The sequence below is a fragment of the Paramisgurnus dabryanus genome, chromosome 20, assembly GCF_030506205.2.
Source record: "Paramisgurnus dabryanus chromosome 20, PD_genome_1.1, whole genome shotgun sequence".
Taxonomy (NCBI): Eukaryota; Metazoa; Chordata; class Actinopteri; order Cypriniformes; family Cobitidae; genus Paramisgurnus; species Paramisgurnus dabryanus.
In genome coordinates, this window is record NC_133356.1 from 21355480 (window position 1) to 21373238 (window position 17759).

Here is a 17759-nt window from a genome sequence, read left to right on the forward strand (position 1 = left end):
GTGAGACAAATAAGACTCTGTGCTTCTCCTAAAAGCAAGAATGCTTACTAAACTTTTCACTTGCAAATGAAGTTGGCAAGGTGTCAAGATGTATATGTGGAATATATATTTTTTGCATAAAAGGCTTTGAGAACTGGTCAAGTTCAAATGATAGTGATTTAGTTGGCATTACTTCACTGTAAAAAAATCTTTTTGCACTTACATTTTTTAAGTGTAATCAACTTGGATTTACAAGTCATTTCAACTGTATTGAGGATTGATGAGTTGCTGTAACTTAAAAATAAAGTGGGCATAACTAAAGAAAACTCAACTTGAAATGACTCATAAATTCAAGTTTATTAAACTTAAAAATGTATTAATACATATCAAACACACACACACTCTTAAATGTGTTTTTGCGAGTATAGACAATTGTTAATAAATTTTTATTTTTTTAAAGGGTACCGCCTATGACAGTAAGAACTTTAAAGCTGAATGTGTGTTTAAATGTTTCAAGCTATTTTTGCAAACAATAATATTAAAGTCGCAATGAAATTTAAATGAAAAACTATATATGTATTTTTAATAGTGTGGTATTATTAACAAATGACTTATCTGTGAGCTTCATTATTTTTTAAAAATTTGTGTGTGCTCATAATATTTAATCAAAAATGCAAATCTCCTCCCCTCCTCAAAACGATCTCTCTTCACTTCCGGTCAAAAGTATGGCAGGTGGGCGGGGTCCGGGAGAAGATCGCAGTGATTAGCAATTAGCAACACGACCCAACTTCAAACGATCCAATCAGATCTCGATGGACAAATTCAAATCCAGCCCTGCCTTATTTCATCTCAAAAGCCGTTTCATTCGGATATACGTCACCACGGGGAAAATAAGGCAATCGCTACTTCCGTTTCATGGCGACTTTAATTATGCCAGCATATTATTTCCTTCATTAGAAAACAAATAATATTTCAATAAAAATATTTTTTGTTATGAATGACCAAATAATGAAAAAAGCCAATACGTGATTGTAATAAAAATTCCTTCAGTGCTGCTTAAAAATAATCTTCTGTTGAGACCTCAAGCTGCTTAATAAAATACCAAATGAATATTTCAGTAAATTCTGGACACAGGTTGACTACAATAAAGGTGTTAACATTGATTTTGGATGCTTTTAATCCAACATAATTCCTATAGCTACAGTTGTGTTATTTCATACTTGATGAGTTTACTATTATTCTCAAATCTGAAAAATAAATAAATAAAGAATACTGAGTAAGTGTTTTAAAACTTTTAAATGGTAGTGTATGCTTCGTTTGTCTGCGTTTTCTTATCTAAATGGGTTTGCCACTGGCTGCATCTCTCAGTCACTAAAATAACAACTTACGCTTAAAGAAGATCACCTTTTAAGATTTTTTATAAATTCATTTAGTTAGGCCTATTAAGGACAAATGTGAATGTATATCTGAACATTTAATGATGTTTGGTTTTGTTAAAACTGAAACTGAGCAGTAACAATAGATGTTTCTTTGGCTTTGGTTTCCAGTTTTGATTATTAGTGCTGTATGTACAAAACTTCATGTGCATCGCAACATTGCCACACTTGATTCTGCAGCTAGGGGGCAGCGGAGAGCCTCTCCACCCTAGTTTCGCTTTATCCCGTACCCCTCCTCGGCCAGCTGGCCCACGCTGCCGGGGGCAACAGCTCTATGGCCTGCTGACAGAGTCTTGTGGAGCAGTGGCTGTACCGCTCTGCTCGTGCGGGTACTGGGCTCATCCCAAGGCATGCAAACTGTAAAACTCCACGTGGTGTATCCAACCCCTAGCTGTTCAGTGCTGTGACCCCCATTTTTACAGTCTTAATGATTCACTTTGCTTTTTTCGCTGGCTCTTTATAAAGGTTTTGCGGGAAGTAAAAGGAAACTTTAGTGTGCATTTATTGTAAAGATGATATCGTATTACTGCAATGTTTATTACTGCAATTTGTTTAATCAACTTGGATTTGGAAGTCATTCGAACTTACTATTATTTATCTTGACTAGACATGAGAGGAAATAAGTCAACTTCATTTTATAAGTTGTAAGTCTCTTCTAAAATTTTTGTATTTGCGCCAGCAAATAATGTTTTTCAGTGTCATATTGAGCAGATTTTCAGCAGGTTTGATCTGTGGGTTGAGCAGGTGCTGGTTTGCAGTGTATCCAGTATTAGTGTTCATTAGATTATGACAGTATCATTGCAGTATTGTGTTTTGGAGGCACTTTTGGCAAAAGCACACAGTCATTTTGGGTCAACCCATCTGGCTTGAGTCATGTGGACTCATTTAAAGGTTTTCATTGTAGTTATCAGCAGCCTATACTGCTGGCTCATAGTAAAGGAACCAACGGCCATTTTGGGTCAAATCACCTGGCTCTGTTGTCTAACATCTGTCCAGGGCCACAGCTGTCTGTTAATACAGATCCTGTACCGATGCCCAGTAAATCAAAACAAAAGAGAGGTCATTCTTTCACCCACTGTCAGATTAAAAGATTTCTTTATTTTACAGATTTGTGTAGTTCCTGAAAGCAGTATTGATTACAATTGTCATTATTTTGTTTATTTTATGGTATTAAATATCATCTGTAAATTAATGAATATTTAACCATTGCATATGCTCATACTTTATACTGCTTATTACACTTGCATATAAAAACAGGAAAAAAGACAAAATGTGTCATATATAACAATATAACAATAATCATTGGCTAACGGAATAGGTTCTGTATATGGGATCCAGTGCCTGGGGTCTCTGGCCTGGGATTTGGGGAGTGGGTCGAATATGTCCTCTCTGCCTCTGGCAGTTTTGTTTTTAAGTAGGCAAGCCAAGACAGATTGCATATATTCTATACTGTTTATCCTTCCTTCAAGCCTCGAGTAGCCTTTCCCGGCACTATCTGCAGCCGGCTGCTGACGGAGCCTCATAAATTCACTGGATTTAGTGATTTGTCATTCCATTTGTTGAGATTTTTTCTGTTGAGGAACTAAACCTGCATATTTTGTTCTGAAAGTAGCAGCTTTAATTGCTTTTGTCCAATGTAAAGAATGCAGCATGAATTTAAAAAATAGAAAAACTTATAAAAACAAGTCTAAATTGTTTAACTTAATTTTTGTTAAGTTAAAGTAACATAAAAAATATATGTTGATTTGATACCATTTACTTAAATATAAATTAAATTGTTTTGGGAAAAAATGCTATTTTTAATCTTTCCACCCACAAAGTATTACACAATTTCTGAAATATATTGCATTGTAAGACTTTATTTCCAGTGCTATTTCATTGGAATGTATTCATTAATATATAATTGATAGATTAGGGATGCACCAAGGTATCCGCTTAAAATCGGTATCGGCAGATAAAAACAATTTGTTTCCACTATCGGACATCAGCCGATTGTTCAAAAAGAGTCAATGATCAGGGCAGATTATATTCTCCTCCTATATTTAGCCTCATTTATAAAACGCTGCATAGAAACCATCCTTTGATCTTACGATTATTTATAAAAAATGCATAGGTGTGATTTATAAACTGACATTACGCACAGAAAATGCGCGTACACCTTTCTTTCAGATGTGAAATTTATAAATCGCAAATGATTTTGAACTTGTGCGCAGCAGAGCAGTTTCAGACCTCCGCCTTTAAACAATGCCTAATAATGCCATAGACATATAAAAGAGTGCTTGTCGAAGTGCTTGGTTTAAACCCAATTTCAAGCAGCAAGAATTGCTTATATTGTCAAAAACCTGCAGCAATCGGACAAGCAAAAGTGCGTAGTCTCCTCAGACCCTGATGTGGCGCTAAGCACTTTTCCACGTCAAAGACAATTTTTTATAAATATGGACTTTGCCATGGATTTTTGCGTACGCATTCTTTACGATCAAATCTGTGCATACGCACGCTTTATAAATGAGGCCCCAGAACTCATGCTGTGGGATTATTTTTAATTTGGTGAGAATGACAACAGAATTGCAGTTTGTATGCTCGGCACTTTTACGATTTCACAACATAAAACTTTGAAACAATGAGTAAAAGCAACTATCCGTACATCGGCAGAATTCTTCAAAGTAATCAAATATCTATATTGGCATAGAAATTGTGTATCGGTGAATCCCTATTAGTTTGATAACTACCTTGACTTTTCGATGAATTGCTTGTTGTTGAACCCCTCAATATTAAGAAAATAATAAATGCCATTTTTAAATCCAAAACCAAATTGTGATTTTAGTTTTATTTGTTTGCACCGCTTCTTGCCAATTCATTTGGCCAGCACTAAACAGATGCTAAGCACTGAACATCGCTCACATAAAGCACAAACCCTGAGGCCACAGCAGGCCACACAAGCAGATGAACCTCAGTCCAGTCCATCAGCATCAAAGCTCGCTGTACAGGTGGCAACACTGCAGGCCACTTACACTCGCTTACCGTTTATTATACAAACTCACAGAGCGCTTCATCACCTGCTGACAATTCACATTAAAAATGTTACGTTTAATGAGAACCGTAAAAACCAAAAGCCTTTTTTATGATCTCACTAAACTTCTATTGTAAGTACTTTACATTATCCATGCTTTTTGGTTAGTTTTTATAAAGAAAAGGGACATCTGTCCATTAAAACTCATAAATGTTTTTAAATAATACCCCAATATTGCATACACACATTTCTTTCATTGTAAATGTTGAATACAGTAAGCAGGCCCTCATCTCACTCGCTGATATGACGGCACATCAGCAGTCGGGTGTCAGCGTTGCGCTGGCTTCAGTTAGCCTGGGAGCCAGCAGATGGTGTCCTTTCACCAGGGTCAGCGGGGAAGCTCTGCTCCCTCTCAAAACCCTTCACTTACTCTCTCAATAGCAGGCAGAGGCAGCAGTGGCCAAACCAGGCCAGCTCCATGCACTAAGCTGTATTAAAAACCTAATTAAGTTGCGTGCCAGTAAATGGAGGGAGGTTATTGGATTTGCAGCCCTAGCTGCTGGACAGCCTTCTAATTTAATCAGACTCCCGTCGTGAGTCCAGCTTCAGAAATGACTACAGGAGTTGTGTGGTTTCTGTTTTTTTTTTTTTTTTTTGATGGTTTATGGGCACCAGAAGTAAACTGTTGCGGTCACTGGGAAGCATAAGGTATCCTATTCGGAGCTGTTCCCATTGCTAATCAAAGGTGGTGTGGTTGTGTAAAGGGTTAATGCAGCATGTGAGGTTTAAATGTGTTCAGGTGTTTATGTGGGGTTACATAACCTGCATTAAGTGCTTTAAGATCCTTCAGATCACATCCATCTTGACTGCTGAACTTTAGTGCAACTACAAAGTTTCATCTGCCATGGAACATAAAGTAAAACATTTTAGTTAGGGGAACTTTTTTGTTAGATTCAACAATAAATATTTTGTTTTCTATTTATTTACTTGACTCCAGAATAACATAATGTTTTGTTAAAGGCATATCTTTTAAAATAATAAAAGTCTGGAATAATAATAATAATAATGTAAAATTTGCTAATAGCACATTAATTGAATGCTTTTAAGTTTAAATAGTATATCAAATTTATTTTATTTTATTATTATTTATTTATATTCTTTGCTATTATTTGATATTTTTTCTTTAAAAAATATTTTTACCATGCACAGTGCTTACAAAGTTTCAAAGTTTTTGAATCTATCTACATATTAATAATAATGAAGTTTTTGCTAATAACTTCATTCACATTTATCTTAAACAATAAAACTTGTTGTATTTCAAAAAAGCAGATGGCACATTAACAGAGCCTTTGCAGGTTTACAAAAAATGCTCTGTACTTACAGTACAGCTACCGAGTTAGTTTTTTTTTTTTTTTGGTAAACAAGAATAGCAGATGAATCATAGTTTACAAAAGACCTGAAGATAAAGTAAAAATCCTTGATAAAAGGTTTGCAGTAATAGAGTCAAAGATTTGGAGCCGAGTTGTATGTGAAGGAGGTTAGGGTCAGTGTCAAAGCATTGCCAGATTCTGGAGGAGGACGGACGGCAGCAGTGGCGCCAGCTCCCATCACAGCAGGAATTGAGCATGGGACAGGATGCCCACCACAGCCCTGCCATCGGTCCTGTCCAGCTCGCACCAGGCAGAGCAGAAGAGAAGAAAAGAAAGTGGGTTGAGGGTAAGGAAGACAAAAGAGAGACGGGGAGAAGCGTTGAAACAGATTGAGACCAACCGACAGGAACAAGCTGTCTAGTGTAACTAACTAGTCTCCCAAACAAGACGAGATCAGTGAACTAGTGTGAATTATAGTGAATGAGTTAAGGAATGAACACATTTACAGCTTTAGAGGAAGAAATCGGGGCTATTAATGGTACAGAAATGACACTTGAAGTTTATAAATCTTTCACCACTCAAACAGAAAGACTTCAGAAATGTTTGCCCACACTGTCAATTGATCAAATGATAAAAAGCATAACCAGCTCAGATTCAGGCATGCACCATACCTCGGTTTTTTCAGGAGCCAATTCAGGTGCCTGGATGTGAGTGGTGGAGTGACAGCAACCTACCAACCGAATGGTGAGAAATCCAGAGCCGTATTGATTTGTGTGTGTTTGTTTGTGTGTTGGTAGACTGCAGCAGTTGGATCAGCACTGTCAGGCCAGTTCACAACAGGTCCTGCAGCTTCTCAACAGACAGAATCAGCTCATGCAGGAGCGACAACAGCTCGCCGAAGAGATGAAGAACCTGAAAGTCCAGGTCAGTTTTTTATGCACACATTACTGTTTCAGATTTGCTTCTTATGGCGCTTTTCCATCGCATAGTACCCCATGGTTTAGTTTGGGTCAGCTCAGCTCACCTTAGTTTGGCTTGGTTAGCTTTTCCATCGAGTTTAGTAACACTTCGAAGTGGGAGGGATTATAGGCGTGTTGTTATATTTGCGCTGCCTACTGCTGTGACATCATACAAGTGAGAGTGTTGTTGTACATTCCCATACATTTATTTATTTCTCAGTCTGCGACAAAATTAAAATTGACCACCACAAATGTTTGCACATCACATTTATCACTACCTCAGTCCCACATGACAGTTTCTGTACAAACACCCATGACGTCAGTCGACGTGCTCCGCAGAACCTCATTTAAGTTGCATTTAAGCATATATATATGCGGACGTGTGCGACGCGAATGTGCCTCCACAAACTGCACGTCTGGAAAAAACTGTTATGGTGTCCTTGATTCTCAACCTGTGGATGTTTTTCATCGCTAAAAGGGAGTTCGGGAACTTATAGCAGAGCACAGGTGACAGCAGGTTTACGAGAGACAGCGCAAGCTAGCATGAAGGTAAAGCTAATCTTTTACATTATAGCAATGACGCTGGTAGTGACGATTCTCCCAGACCAATCAGTGATCTACTGTGTTTTCGCATCACGTTTTGGTATCAGCACGGGTTGCTTGGAACCCCAACCGAGATTGTACTAAAAAAAGTATTGAGTACTACGTGCTGCACCCAGTGGAAAAGCTCTCAAAAGTAAGCTGACCCAATCCAAACTAAACCAAACCAAACCGTGGGGTTTCATGCAATGGAAAAGCGCCATTTTTTTTAAACCGAATTCTTTGTAATCTCAAAAATATGGTGATAGAGAAGTGTTCATATTGTGCGATTTACAGCAGTCGAGTTAGGTATGGGGTACAAACCCAACACACATCATGTTCTATCACTCCATCTTCTTTTCATAATTTCCAAAAAAAATTGGTTTGAAGAAATTTAAAATTTTGATAAATTACTAAACAAAGAAATTACATTTGTCATTTTCTACATAAAATCATCCTATTTAATGTAAAATCAATCAGTAGAAATATAACCTTTAATCTTAAATATTGACTGAGGTCCTGTCAAAGATTAAAATCAATAACTGTCATCTCATTATTAGATTATGAGACTTTAGCCTGGATTTCCCAGACAATGTTACAGTGTACTTAATTGTAAAGGTAATGTTATACATGGTAGTATACTGTACTGTACAGTCCGCTGCTGTTTCAAATCTGAAATTGTACTACTGTAACACTTCCCATTGAGAATGATTGAATAAAAGATGAAAAGTTTAGATAATGACAGTAATGAGAATCTCGACTTGTCATTAAGATAATGTCAGAAAGCAAGAAATCTTAATGGTGTAGATAGAATAGAGATGCAAAGCGTGAGCACACAAGCACTACAGCAGCTGGTATCCATGGCTGCACATCACGCTAGACTAGGCACCCACAGATGCTCATCCAGATTGCTGCTAGAGGCACGTCAGCAACAGACAGCGAATCGCCGAATGCTGACATTCGTTGGAGATTATTGCAAATGGAGTGACGCTCCGCAAAGCGACGCCGCTCTCGGCTCTGTTAATACTACCATGCTGTTGTTTTGTTATTAGAGCGAGTTAGTAATTCAGACTCTCCCTCTGAGCATTTGTGTAAGAACACCCACATGCTGCCGAGCTGACCGGCACGCTGAAAGATTTCGAAACGCTTACTGCACGATTTCAACAGCCGGTCGAAGATTTCATTCTTCAAGCCCTCTTAAGAATTAAGTTTTGGCTAATCGAAACAAAAGTGAAATATTATTCACTTCTTTTTATTGATGAAAGAAAGAAACTAATGGAACCTTTACAAAAAATAATAAACATAAAGTGACAGGGTCATGCACAAAATTTGGGATTAACACAGTTATATATTATTTTTTTATTTAATTGAATTTATAAATAAATGATTTTATTTGTTGAATTTTATGGTGTGACATACAGACATCTGACATTTAAATAGCTACTTTGATCCTAGGTAATTGCATTTGTATTTATTCATTTAACAGACACTTTTATCCAAATCGACCTACACATGAGAAAGCATTTACATTTTGTCTAAGACACCGAAGTTTTTGCCTGTTTCACCAAGTCATCTTAGTGATACAAAGTTTACTACCAAGACTCATAATAAACTCTCCACCTGTGTCACTTTGTCTCCAGATGCATATTGAGAAGAGAGGGGACACACTGGCTGTATGAAGGGAGGCCACTTCATCTCCATCACTTCATTCATGGACACTTTACTTCTGGATTACTGTTTACTCGCATCAGTTTAACCACTGCATGGATAAGCTTGAAAGTTCAGTGCTGCAAAATACTTAAACTCTACATAGTTATACAGAACACTGTAAAAAGATTTATTTGTTCAACTTAAAAAAGTAAGTGTTCATGCTACCTTACAATTTTAAGTTAATTAAATTTTATTTAAAAACTGTATATAAAAATATTAGTTAACTCAAAAAAAAAAAAGTTGAGTCATCTGATATTTTTAAGTTTAATTAACGTAAAAATTTAAGGCAACGCAAACACTTTTTTAAGTTGAAACAACAAATATTTTTTACAGTGCAGTTCACTCTCTTTTATTGTGTAAAAGCACATGATGATTTGTAAATGCTTGTCAGACATTTTATTTCTCTGCTGTGTTATACAGTTTCATTTTTTTTATTGATATGGCAATAGTATTTGTGCACATTTATAAAAGCTTTTTTTATTGTTTGTGTGCCATGGATATTTGATGGTGCGTGTTTCTAATTTTACACTGTTGTAAATAATCAATAAATTATTTCTTAATATTTCTTTGGAATGGTGAATACCAATATTGGTTGCAAAATCCATGCATGGATTAAGTAGATAATATATCACGAGAGCAAATAAACCAAACAGACAACTAGAGCAAAAGCAGATTGACATGGTGCTTTATTTAAGCAGTCTGTAAGAAGGAAAATAATGTGCATCCCTATCATATACATTTACGTGTAAAAATACTAGGATGTACAGTGTACAAAAACAGTTTCTTGCAGCTCTTCGCGTCCCCATAGGCCCTATATTCCAGAAATATTTTTTTTTTTTTATTAAACATGATGGACAGTAATACAGTTTATAATATTTTTAATCCCTTCTGTGTAAAATTCTTAACCACATGACTAGTTCTTAACATGGATCTAATAACAGAGCTAGCAAGGTCAAGAAATGTCACAAACTCTAAAGCTACAAGAACATAAAATTAATATTTTTCCTTTTTTTAGATTCATCTTTTGTTGTTTTTAAATAAATACTATACAATTCATGCTCATTCATACATAACACTACCAGGAGCGCGATATAGAGAAATTCAGTTGTAGACAGTACACACAATAGCAGCAGTTTGCACACTGAGGTGCAGTCAGGAGGGATGGAGTCCATGCTGCCCATGTCTCCGTGGGTCCCGTCCTCACACTAGTTCGGTATTCGGAATAATAACCTTGAGGTCGATTTACGAGTGAGCGTTTGTCCTTTTTATTTTCCTCTGAAACTGGCTCAACTTTTCTACATGACTAGCGCTAGGAAATCTTGGAAAACATTTGTCTGTGTCTCCTGCCACATCCGTACCTTTACTTGTTACAGAGTACAATCTCTCTCAATTAAATTAAAATAGCATGGGACGAATCTGTGCTTTCAAGTATTTTCTTTTATTTTTCTTAAAGCAGTGACCATTTTTCTTTTGCGGAGCTATATAAAAAGGGCAATGGGCATGAAAGTGCTACTACAGGCAGATATAAAGCCGAGTGTTAAAATATGGAATTACAAAAGTGTATGATTGAGTTGGCCAAAGCCAAAAGGCCCTTCTGCTGTTTAAATAAAGTATAGGAATAAAAGTCTCTCACGTACTGTACAAGGTACCGTCCCAATGAACATCACCTCTGCCTTCTGATGTCTTGAGGAAACGTTCAGGACTCATTGGTCCTTCACAAGTGCATATTAAAGTTAATGAAATGAATGAACATCACAGTATGGCTGAATGAATCCCAATGTGTCCATACAAGCACAAATCAGTTGCTTTAAAAAAAAGCAGTTTAACCTAAATAAAATAAAATACACGAGTGCTTTAATCTCCTTATTCATTATAATCTTACAAAAAAAAAGTAAAACAATACTCACGAATATTCAAGTTATTCTCTGTGTTAAATAAAAATAATAAAAAACAAACAAAACACTGAAATCGTCAGCCGTTTAAGCCAATTAAATGAAATCAGGTGCTGTAGTTCTATTAATGTCTGTCCTTTTGTTCAATTAAAGAATTGGAAAAAAAAACAAGGAATGATTTGAAGGAAAAGTTGGAAGACAAAGCGTGACATAAACAGCTAATCTGCTGGCAGCACCACTGCTGTGCTGTGCTGTCAGAAAACATTATTGAGTTAGACATCACAGTTTGAATGCAGGAATATCCTCAAGATGGCATCTCACATTACACTGTCTGAAGATTCACAATGCTCACACAACACAAGCATTAGGTTTTAAGCGGAATGAAGCACATTATTCGGCAAAAGAAATATTGACGGACACGTTCACAATTTTTTCCTTAGCAAACCATAATCGGATCCACGACAATCCGGCAACCTTAACACACATGCAAGAAACCCAAGTTTAGACATTTTTCTTCTACAGTCCCAAATCCATCACAACCTCTCTTCTTATTCCCATGGCACATATAAGCGCTTAAATCTCAGATTATTTTGCGTTCTTACATCATGTCTAGGACCACATGCAATCTGCTGCCTTTTTTTTGGTAAAAACTTCTTGCAGGATGTATAAACCCACATGGGATGCATTGTGAACTAAATGTTTTCTAAATATTTGTGAACATATATTTTTTATTATTTGAATAAATAACTCGATGTGAATCATTTGGGTATTTTAAGTGTTCTGAAGGCATGGGAAGAATAAATATCCAATATTTTAGGAATATCTTGACCGTTTTGCTCTTCTCTTCATGCAAGAGCATACTGTACGCAAACAATTTATACATCTTTACTGTCCTGTTGTGGATATTGCTGTTGTTTTGGCTGTTACACATTATTTTAAAGTAAACGTCCTAAGCTGTCGACAACACAGTCTCACGGAGTTGCGTATAAATGGCACGAAGTGTGAAAATCGTGCAATACATACGTCAAAATCCCATTTGGTGTGCATATGATGTTCTTCCCATTGACTTAAATGTCGCATCTTATTTTGTAGTTTTATATATTGGTTTCTCCATTTTTTTTTTTGTTGCTATTTTTTAACCATTATCATTTGGGTTTAGGGTTATGACAACTTTTTGTTACATAAAAATGACATCCTAACCCCAACCCCAAATCTAACCCTAAAAAAAACAGAAAAAAAGAGAAACCAATTTAAAAATGATGCGCCGTTTAAGTCAATGGGAACGACTTGCGTATCATATGCACGCAAATGGGAATTTGGCATATGTATTGCACGATTTTCGCACTTTGTACCATTTATACGCAACTCCATGAGACTGTGTTGGAATTAGGACGGAGAGAAACAGGTCAAGACTTTAAAATATAATCTATTATTTAATTAGTTTTTCACTTAAAGCCAATCATATGCCTTCAGAATACTTTAAAATATGCAGCACAAGTCACATGGATGTATGTAATGACACTTATGTGTTTTACTTTTTGAAGCTCTAGAAGAGGCAGTGGCTATCCATTCCCATGGTAAACTAAAAAGACACTTTTTGGTTCAAAATTTGGTTCAGAAGAACAAACATGATGGTGAGCAAATAAGACAAAAATTTTATAATTAATAAAATAATAATTGTATAATTATTTCTTTGCGATAGCAGATTGCATGTGGCCCTGTCCCTATCCCAAAACAATCATACTTTCCCATCTCAATACATACAGTACTGTATGTGCTCACCACCTTACTTTAAAACATGCCACATAAAAATAAAAGCGGTTTTGGTCATTCCTGTCCACATTACATCGACACCCACATTAATATCTTGAGCGAAAAAGCAACCGGCACGCACAGCCTGAAAAATGAATGTGCTCAAACCCGAAGCAATAGCAACATGCACAAGAGCATCTCTGCTTTAGAAAACAAATGTTGGTTTTATTGCCAAACACCAATACTGAGAGATCAGCAATTGTGCTGCATTATTTCTTTTCCCTTTAGGAGATTTACAAAGACTGAAATCATTCAGTACTCTCCTCTACTGTCTGAACTACTTGATCAAGCGTCATCCGAGGGTCTGCAACCAAACACATTAAATAAACATTTGAGTTTTTCCAGCGTATTTTTAGGGGTTTTATGCTTATATCTGATTGGTTAACCGATCTGGGATCCCACCACCTGGACAGATTCGGTTTGCGAAGGAACGTGAAGACGACAGGTTTAATCTCGCAAAGCATCGCAGCTCTTGAATGTATTGGGAAACATGGTCACGAATGATCTGCGTTCTGTTCAAATGGACATGCAGAAGACAGTGGCTTGCTTCTTTAACACACATTAACATACAGTAGCATACAACCAAACAAGCCATTGGAATTGGTTTAGTTTACTGCTGGGAGCATAGTCTTTTGCAGCCCTTTCATTGGTGGAAAGACGACCAACAATAATTCTCACAATGTTGAGGATTAAAAACTTAACAATACCACACTTGTGTGACAAAAGGAAGTAAATCCAAGTAATAAAAACAAAAGAAGGCTATCTGTGTACATTCGTAAGCCTTTTTAAAAGAGAGACTTTGAAAGCACTCTTAAGGACAAACAAAAAATAAATATATAATATTTCAATCACATTTTTTTTCTCTTTATAAAACAGTATAGTAGTGCTTTCCCTGCCATTCTCTCTATTAATGCTGGGTTTTGATACTTATAAAGATTGAGTGGAAGGGATTTCACACACTGTTCCTAAAACCGTTTTGGCTAGTAGTTGGATGCGATCGTATTCACCGTCTGTGAATATCACAAGTGGTCCAGCTACATACAAAACCTCGTACAGGCCGGTAGCACTGGATAAAACATTATCGACGAGTCAAAAGCGTCATTCCATTTCCAACGGGACTGATATGTCAGAAATAAAGCCTTTATATATATATTTAAGAGGAAAAGCAGGCTCTTCCCAACACATACAAATGTTGTATGAGATTCTTAGTGGTGGTTTGGTGCTGCATAGCTCAGGTTCACAGGGCTTTAGTATTGAATTGTGTGAATTTTTTGAGGCAGGGTGTACGGGTGTGTGGTATGTGGGGTAAAGCTAGTCCTGTCACAGATGTACTCTGTAAAGCCTGAGTTACCTGTATATGGCAGTTTTGACTTTATATATAACAGAAGGTGAACCTTAAGAACAGTAATATCAAAGCAGCTGTCATTGTACTACAGAATGTACCCGAGAGATGTGGTCGTAAACCCATGTGAATCTCTAGCCATGCAGTTTTTTCATACAAACCGAACACTTTGAGTCTATTTGTCAATGAATGAAGAGACACGACAAAGAGAAAAAGTAAACAAATTCTTAACAAACAGCAAAAGTTCTCCCATCATCTCCCAACCTTTGGGCTGGAGCTTCGAGGACGGGTAGGAGCTCGGTCCGACCCAACGTGCAAATTCCCGTAACCCTAAACCAGAAGAGTTTCCGTTGGTCTAGCTAAACAAATGAAAGGACCAAGATGAATGATGGTGTGTGGGTAGAGCTGGGGCTGTTAGAAGACCTCATTTGTTCCAGTGGTGACCTTGATGAGATGAGGCAGTGCGGACCGCGCGGCGTTCACTCTCTCCCGCTGGCCGAATAAGAGAACTGGGGGAAATGTGGCCTTCGCTCGTTATCCATGCAGTCCATCCCATCTTCATCAACTGGAGAGGAACATATGAATCAGTCAAGTACATTTATTTCTGATTCAGAATCGGTTCGATTTTGGGAGGTGAAAATATTATGAAAATAAACTGTTAGCTGTGAAGAAAACTTTATCCGTGCTACGTTTACATCTTCCATCAGGTCGTACGAGGCACACAATATGCCAAAAAACAGCACCCACACATTTATAGGAAACAAGCTGTTGAATATGTGAAAACTTGTTTTTGCAGGCGAAAGCAAGGTTGATACTTTTATTAAAAGACAACATTTAATTGGTCCCACACATCCTTAATATCAACTTTAAGCTTTGGCTTTGATACTGAAAATATTATTGCCTTGTTTTACCTCACCCTCACTTAAATTAGCATTAAGAACAGAAAAGATGGCAAATAAAATTCACCAAAAAAGCAGTAAAACTGCTAAAAAACACACAATTAATAATTATTTATAGAGCTTACCATAATTAAACAAATGTGTGTTCAACAGGTCATGGCATTTTAAAATAAACTTTTATTAAGATATTTAAGAAATTTCATTGTGTGTCACTTACTGTACAGTGTGACACACAATGTCACAAGTTTAGTGTGTTTGTCTGGGATGTTAAACTTTTAAAGGGGTCATGCATTGAAAAAATATCTTTAGACCCCAATTCAAGAGGTCAATGAGGTACTTAAAAAAAAAAACACACGACTTCTTATGCCAAAACAGTTTTTGTTAAACCAGGAATGTGTTTGCTATGTCTCTAGTCCCTTTCACACATACAGTCTTTACTGGTAAATTGCAGTTAACAGGTCATGTGTGAACATAACCTTTCTGGTAAATCAGTGCTGACAATTTACCAGTAAGACAGGTTGTGAGATTACCAGTAATTTACGCACTATGTGTGAACAAAAAAATATAGATTACCGGTATTTAGAACGGACAACATCAGACCGCACTGACAGCTTTGGGCCAATCATAACGTTTGGATACAGATAACCAGGCATAAAAACGGGCCAGGGGTGAAAAAGGTGAGAAGGGTGCTGGAGGGGCGACGTGGCCTATGATAGGGCCGCGAGGTGGGGGGACTCCCCCAGAATAAATTTTACGGCCTCATTAGGGGACATGCTGTAACTTAACTTGGTTATTCTTCAGGCATGTGATTGGCCAAGGACAAAAAAAGAAGGAAGAAACTCAACATCCCCGCAGAAACAAAATGCAGACCATAACATAAGCAAAAAATACATTATGACCATTATTTCAATTATTTATTTCTGACGAACAACTTAGATTGTAAATTTCAAATGTAAACATTTGACTAGTAACAGAAACCATGTTTAATTAAATGGGTTGATAAATGTGGAAAGCTGTAACAAGGAGCATTCCCTTAATACTATTTTACATCTGCAATAATTTTATTTTGCCATAATCGTCAACAAAAAACGCGTGCATACCCGCCGTGTGTCACCTGTTTTGGCTTCAAAATGGCTAATTTCGCCGAAAGATGAGGGATTTTCATGCCTGGATGACGCATTTGCCCACCGCACTGTTTATGGACGTACAGTATGGACACGCTGCTTAAACGTCGAGCACACCTGAAGTTAACATCCACATTTCCTCAGCAAAGTTGCTTAAAACATCTTAAAGTCCTGTTGTTTAAAGGTATAGCGGAAGATTTTCTTTTTCCGGGTGGATCATCATCCCAGTTGTCAATCATTCTTATGTTTACGTAAGGCCGTTGTACGTGTTGTCCCTAAGTTCGCTTTCTGCGCATGCGTACTTTCAGGTGTAAATGTGTGGTGGGCTAAGGTTTCAACAATTCATTGAAGCTCGCGTTCTCATTGGGTTTTTCAAAATGTCTGAGGGTCGCAAGAGAAAAAGTGTCTACGAATTGTATGACAAGAAGAGAAAGGCCTTTGAAGAAAGAAACAAGACCAGAGTGTTTTTGGGAGACTGGCGTATGCTAAAAAAGCACAGGTTGGGCTTCCCAAATCCCAAGCGAGGTTTCTACTCGACAGGTAAAGTTTGGCATGCAATTTGGAGAAATCCGTTTGAAATCATTGCTAGTAAAAGTTGATGTTAGCTATGATTAGCAATGCTAGCCCTGGCACAAGTAACGAACCGCGCAGACACGGCAAACATGCCGACAGCAACTTGTAAACAGAGCGAAGAGAAGAACTAGGCTCGGGCATGCTTTCTCTCATGCACGCGTTTAATAGGCATTCCCTCTCTGGAGCAGGTAGAGTGTTGCGCATGTACATTCTTGTTTTGAGTGGAGGGGCGGTTATTTTCAAAAATTCGGGAAAATCTTCCGCTATACCTTTAAGACGTAGGTTTCGTTTGACGTCGCCTAATGTGATGTTGTTTGGATCAAACCGTGTTGTTTGGAACGTCAGCTTTGCCACAGATGTGAAAACAACAAAAAACAGACCGTGGATATGAAGTCATAACCCGTCATTGTTTAACAAATACAACACTGATGCCGCGCGCCACAGGTAACTTCCGCTTTCTCTCCGAATTTAGCGGTATTTTGATACTGATGTGTGAATGACGTCTTACTGGTAAAAAACGGAACGTCACTGCGTGTGTGAACAGCACATTTTTGTATTTACTGGTAAATTCATTCTGGTAAATTCATGGTAACTTACAGAAATGACTGTGTGAAAGAGGCTTCTGTCTTTTTCGCTTTCATAAATCAGCCTGATCTCAAGAGAATTCATACTGTATATATTTTACAAGTTGGCTAATTCCTATGAATTCGTACAAAGTCAATCGCCCCTAACCCCAACGTCACAGAGGCCATGACAAATCGTACAAAAATGTACGAATTGCCATGAGCATTGGATAAATATATGAACGCAAACTAATGATGTATATTTTCAAGTAGTTTTAAGTGTCCAGAAGTAAATTCTACATTTAAACGTTTTAATAAGGTTGTATTTGTTAACATTAGTAAATGCATAAGTAAACATGAACTAATTTATGTTAAAAGCATTTATTCATGTTTGTTTATGCCAATACAGTTCATGTTAGTTCATGGTGCAATATCTAATATTAACAGTTATAATAAAAATGTATAAGTATAGGTTGAAATTAACATAAACAAAGATTCATTTATGCTGTAG

General features: G+C 37.0%; 2 protein-coding genes across 4 annotated transcripts in view; one reads left to right on the top strand and one right to left on the bottom strand.

Moving 5' to 3' along the window:
* Positions 1 to 10887, top strand: part of sdccag8 (SHH signaling and ciliogenesis regulator sdccag8) — a 52755-nt gene extending 41868 nt beyond the window's left edge. The window contains exons 17-18 of the mRNA XM_065296992.2: positions 6593 to 6719; positions 8974 to 10887. Of these exons, the coding sequence (XP_065153064.1) occupies positions 6593 to 6719; positions 8974 to 9012 (166 nt within the window). The 3' untranslated portion in view covers positions 9013 to 10887. The remainder of the gene's footprint in view (positions 1 to 6592; positions 6720 to 8973) is intronic.
* The window catches only part of akt3a (v-akt murine thymoma viral oncogene homolog 3a), a 100520-nt gene continuing 92473 nt past the window's right edge, over positions 9713 to 17759 (bottom strand). For all 3 annotated transcript variants that reach the window (XM_065296993.2, XM_065296995.2, XM_065296994.1), the window contains exon 14: positions 9713 to 14654. In XM_065296993.2, the coding sequence (XP_065153065.1) occupies positions 14569 to 14654 (86 nt within the window). In that variant the 3' untranslated portion in view covers positions 9713 to 14568. The remainder of the gene's footprint in view (positions 14655 to 17759) is intronic.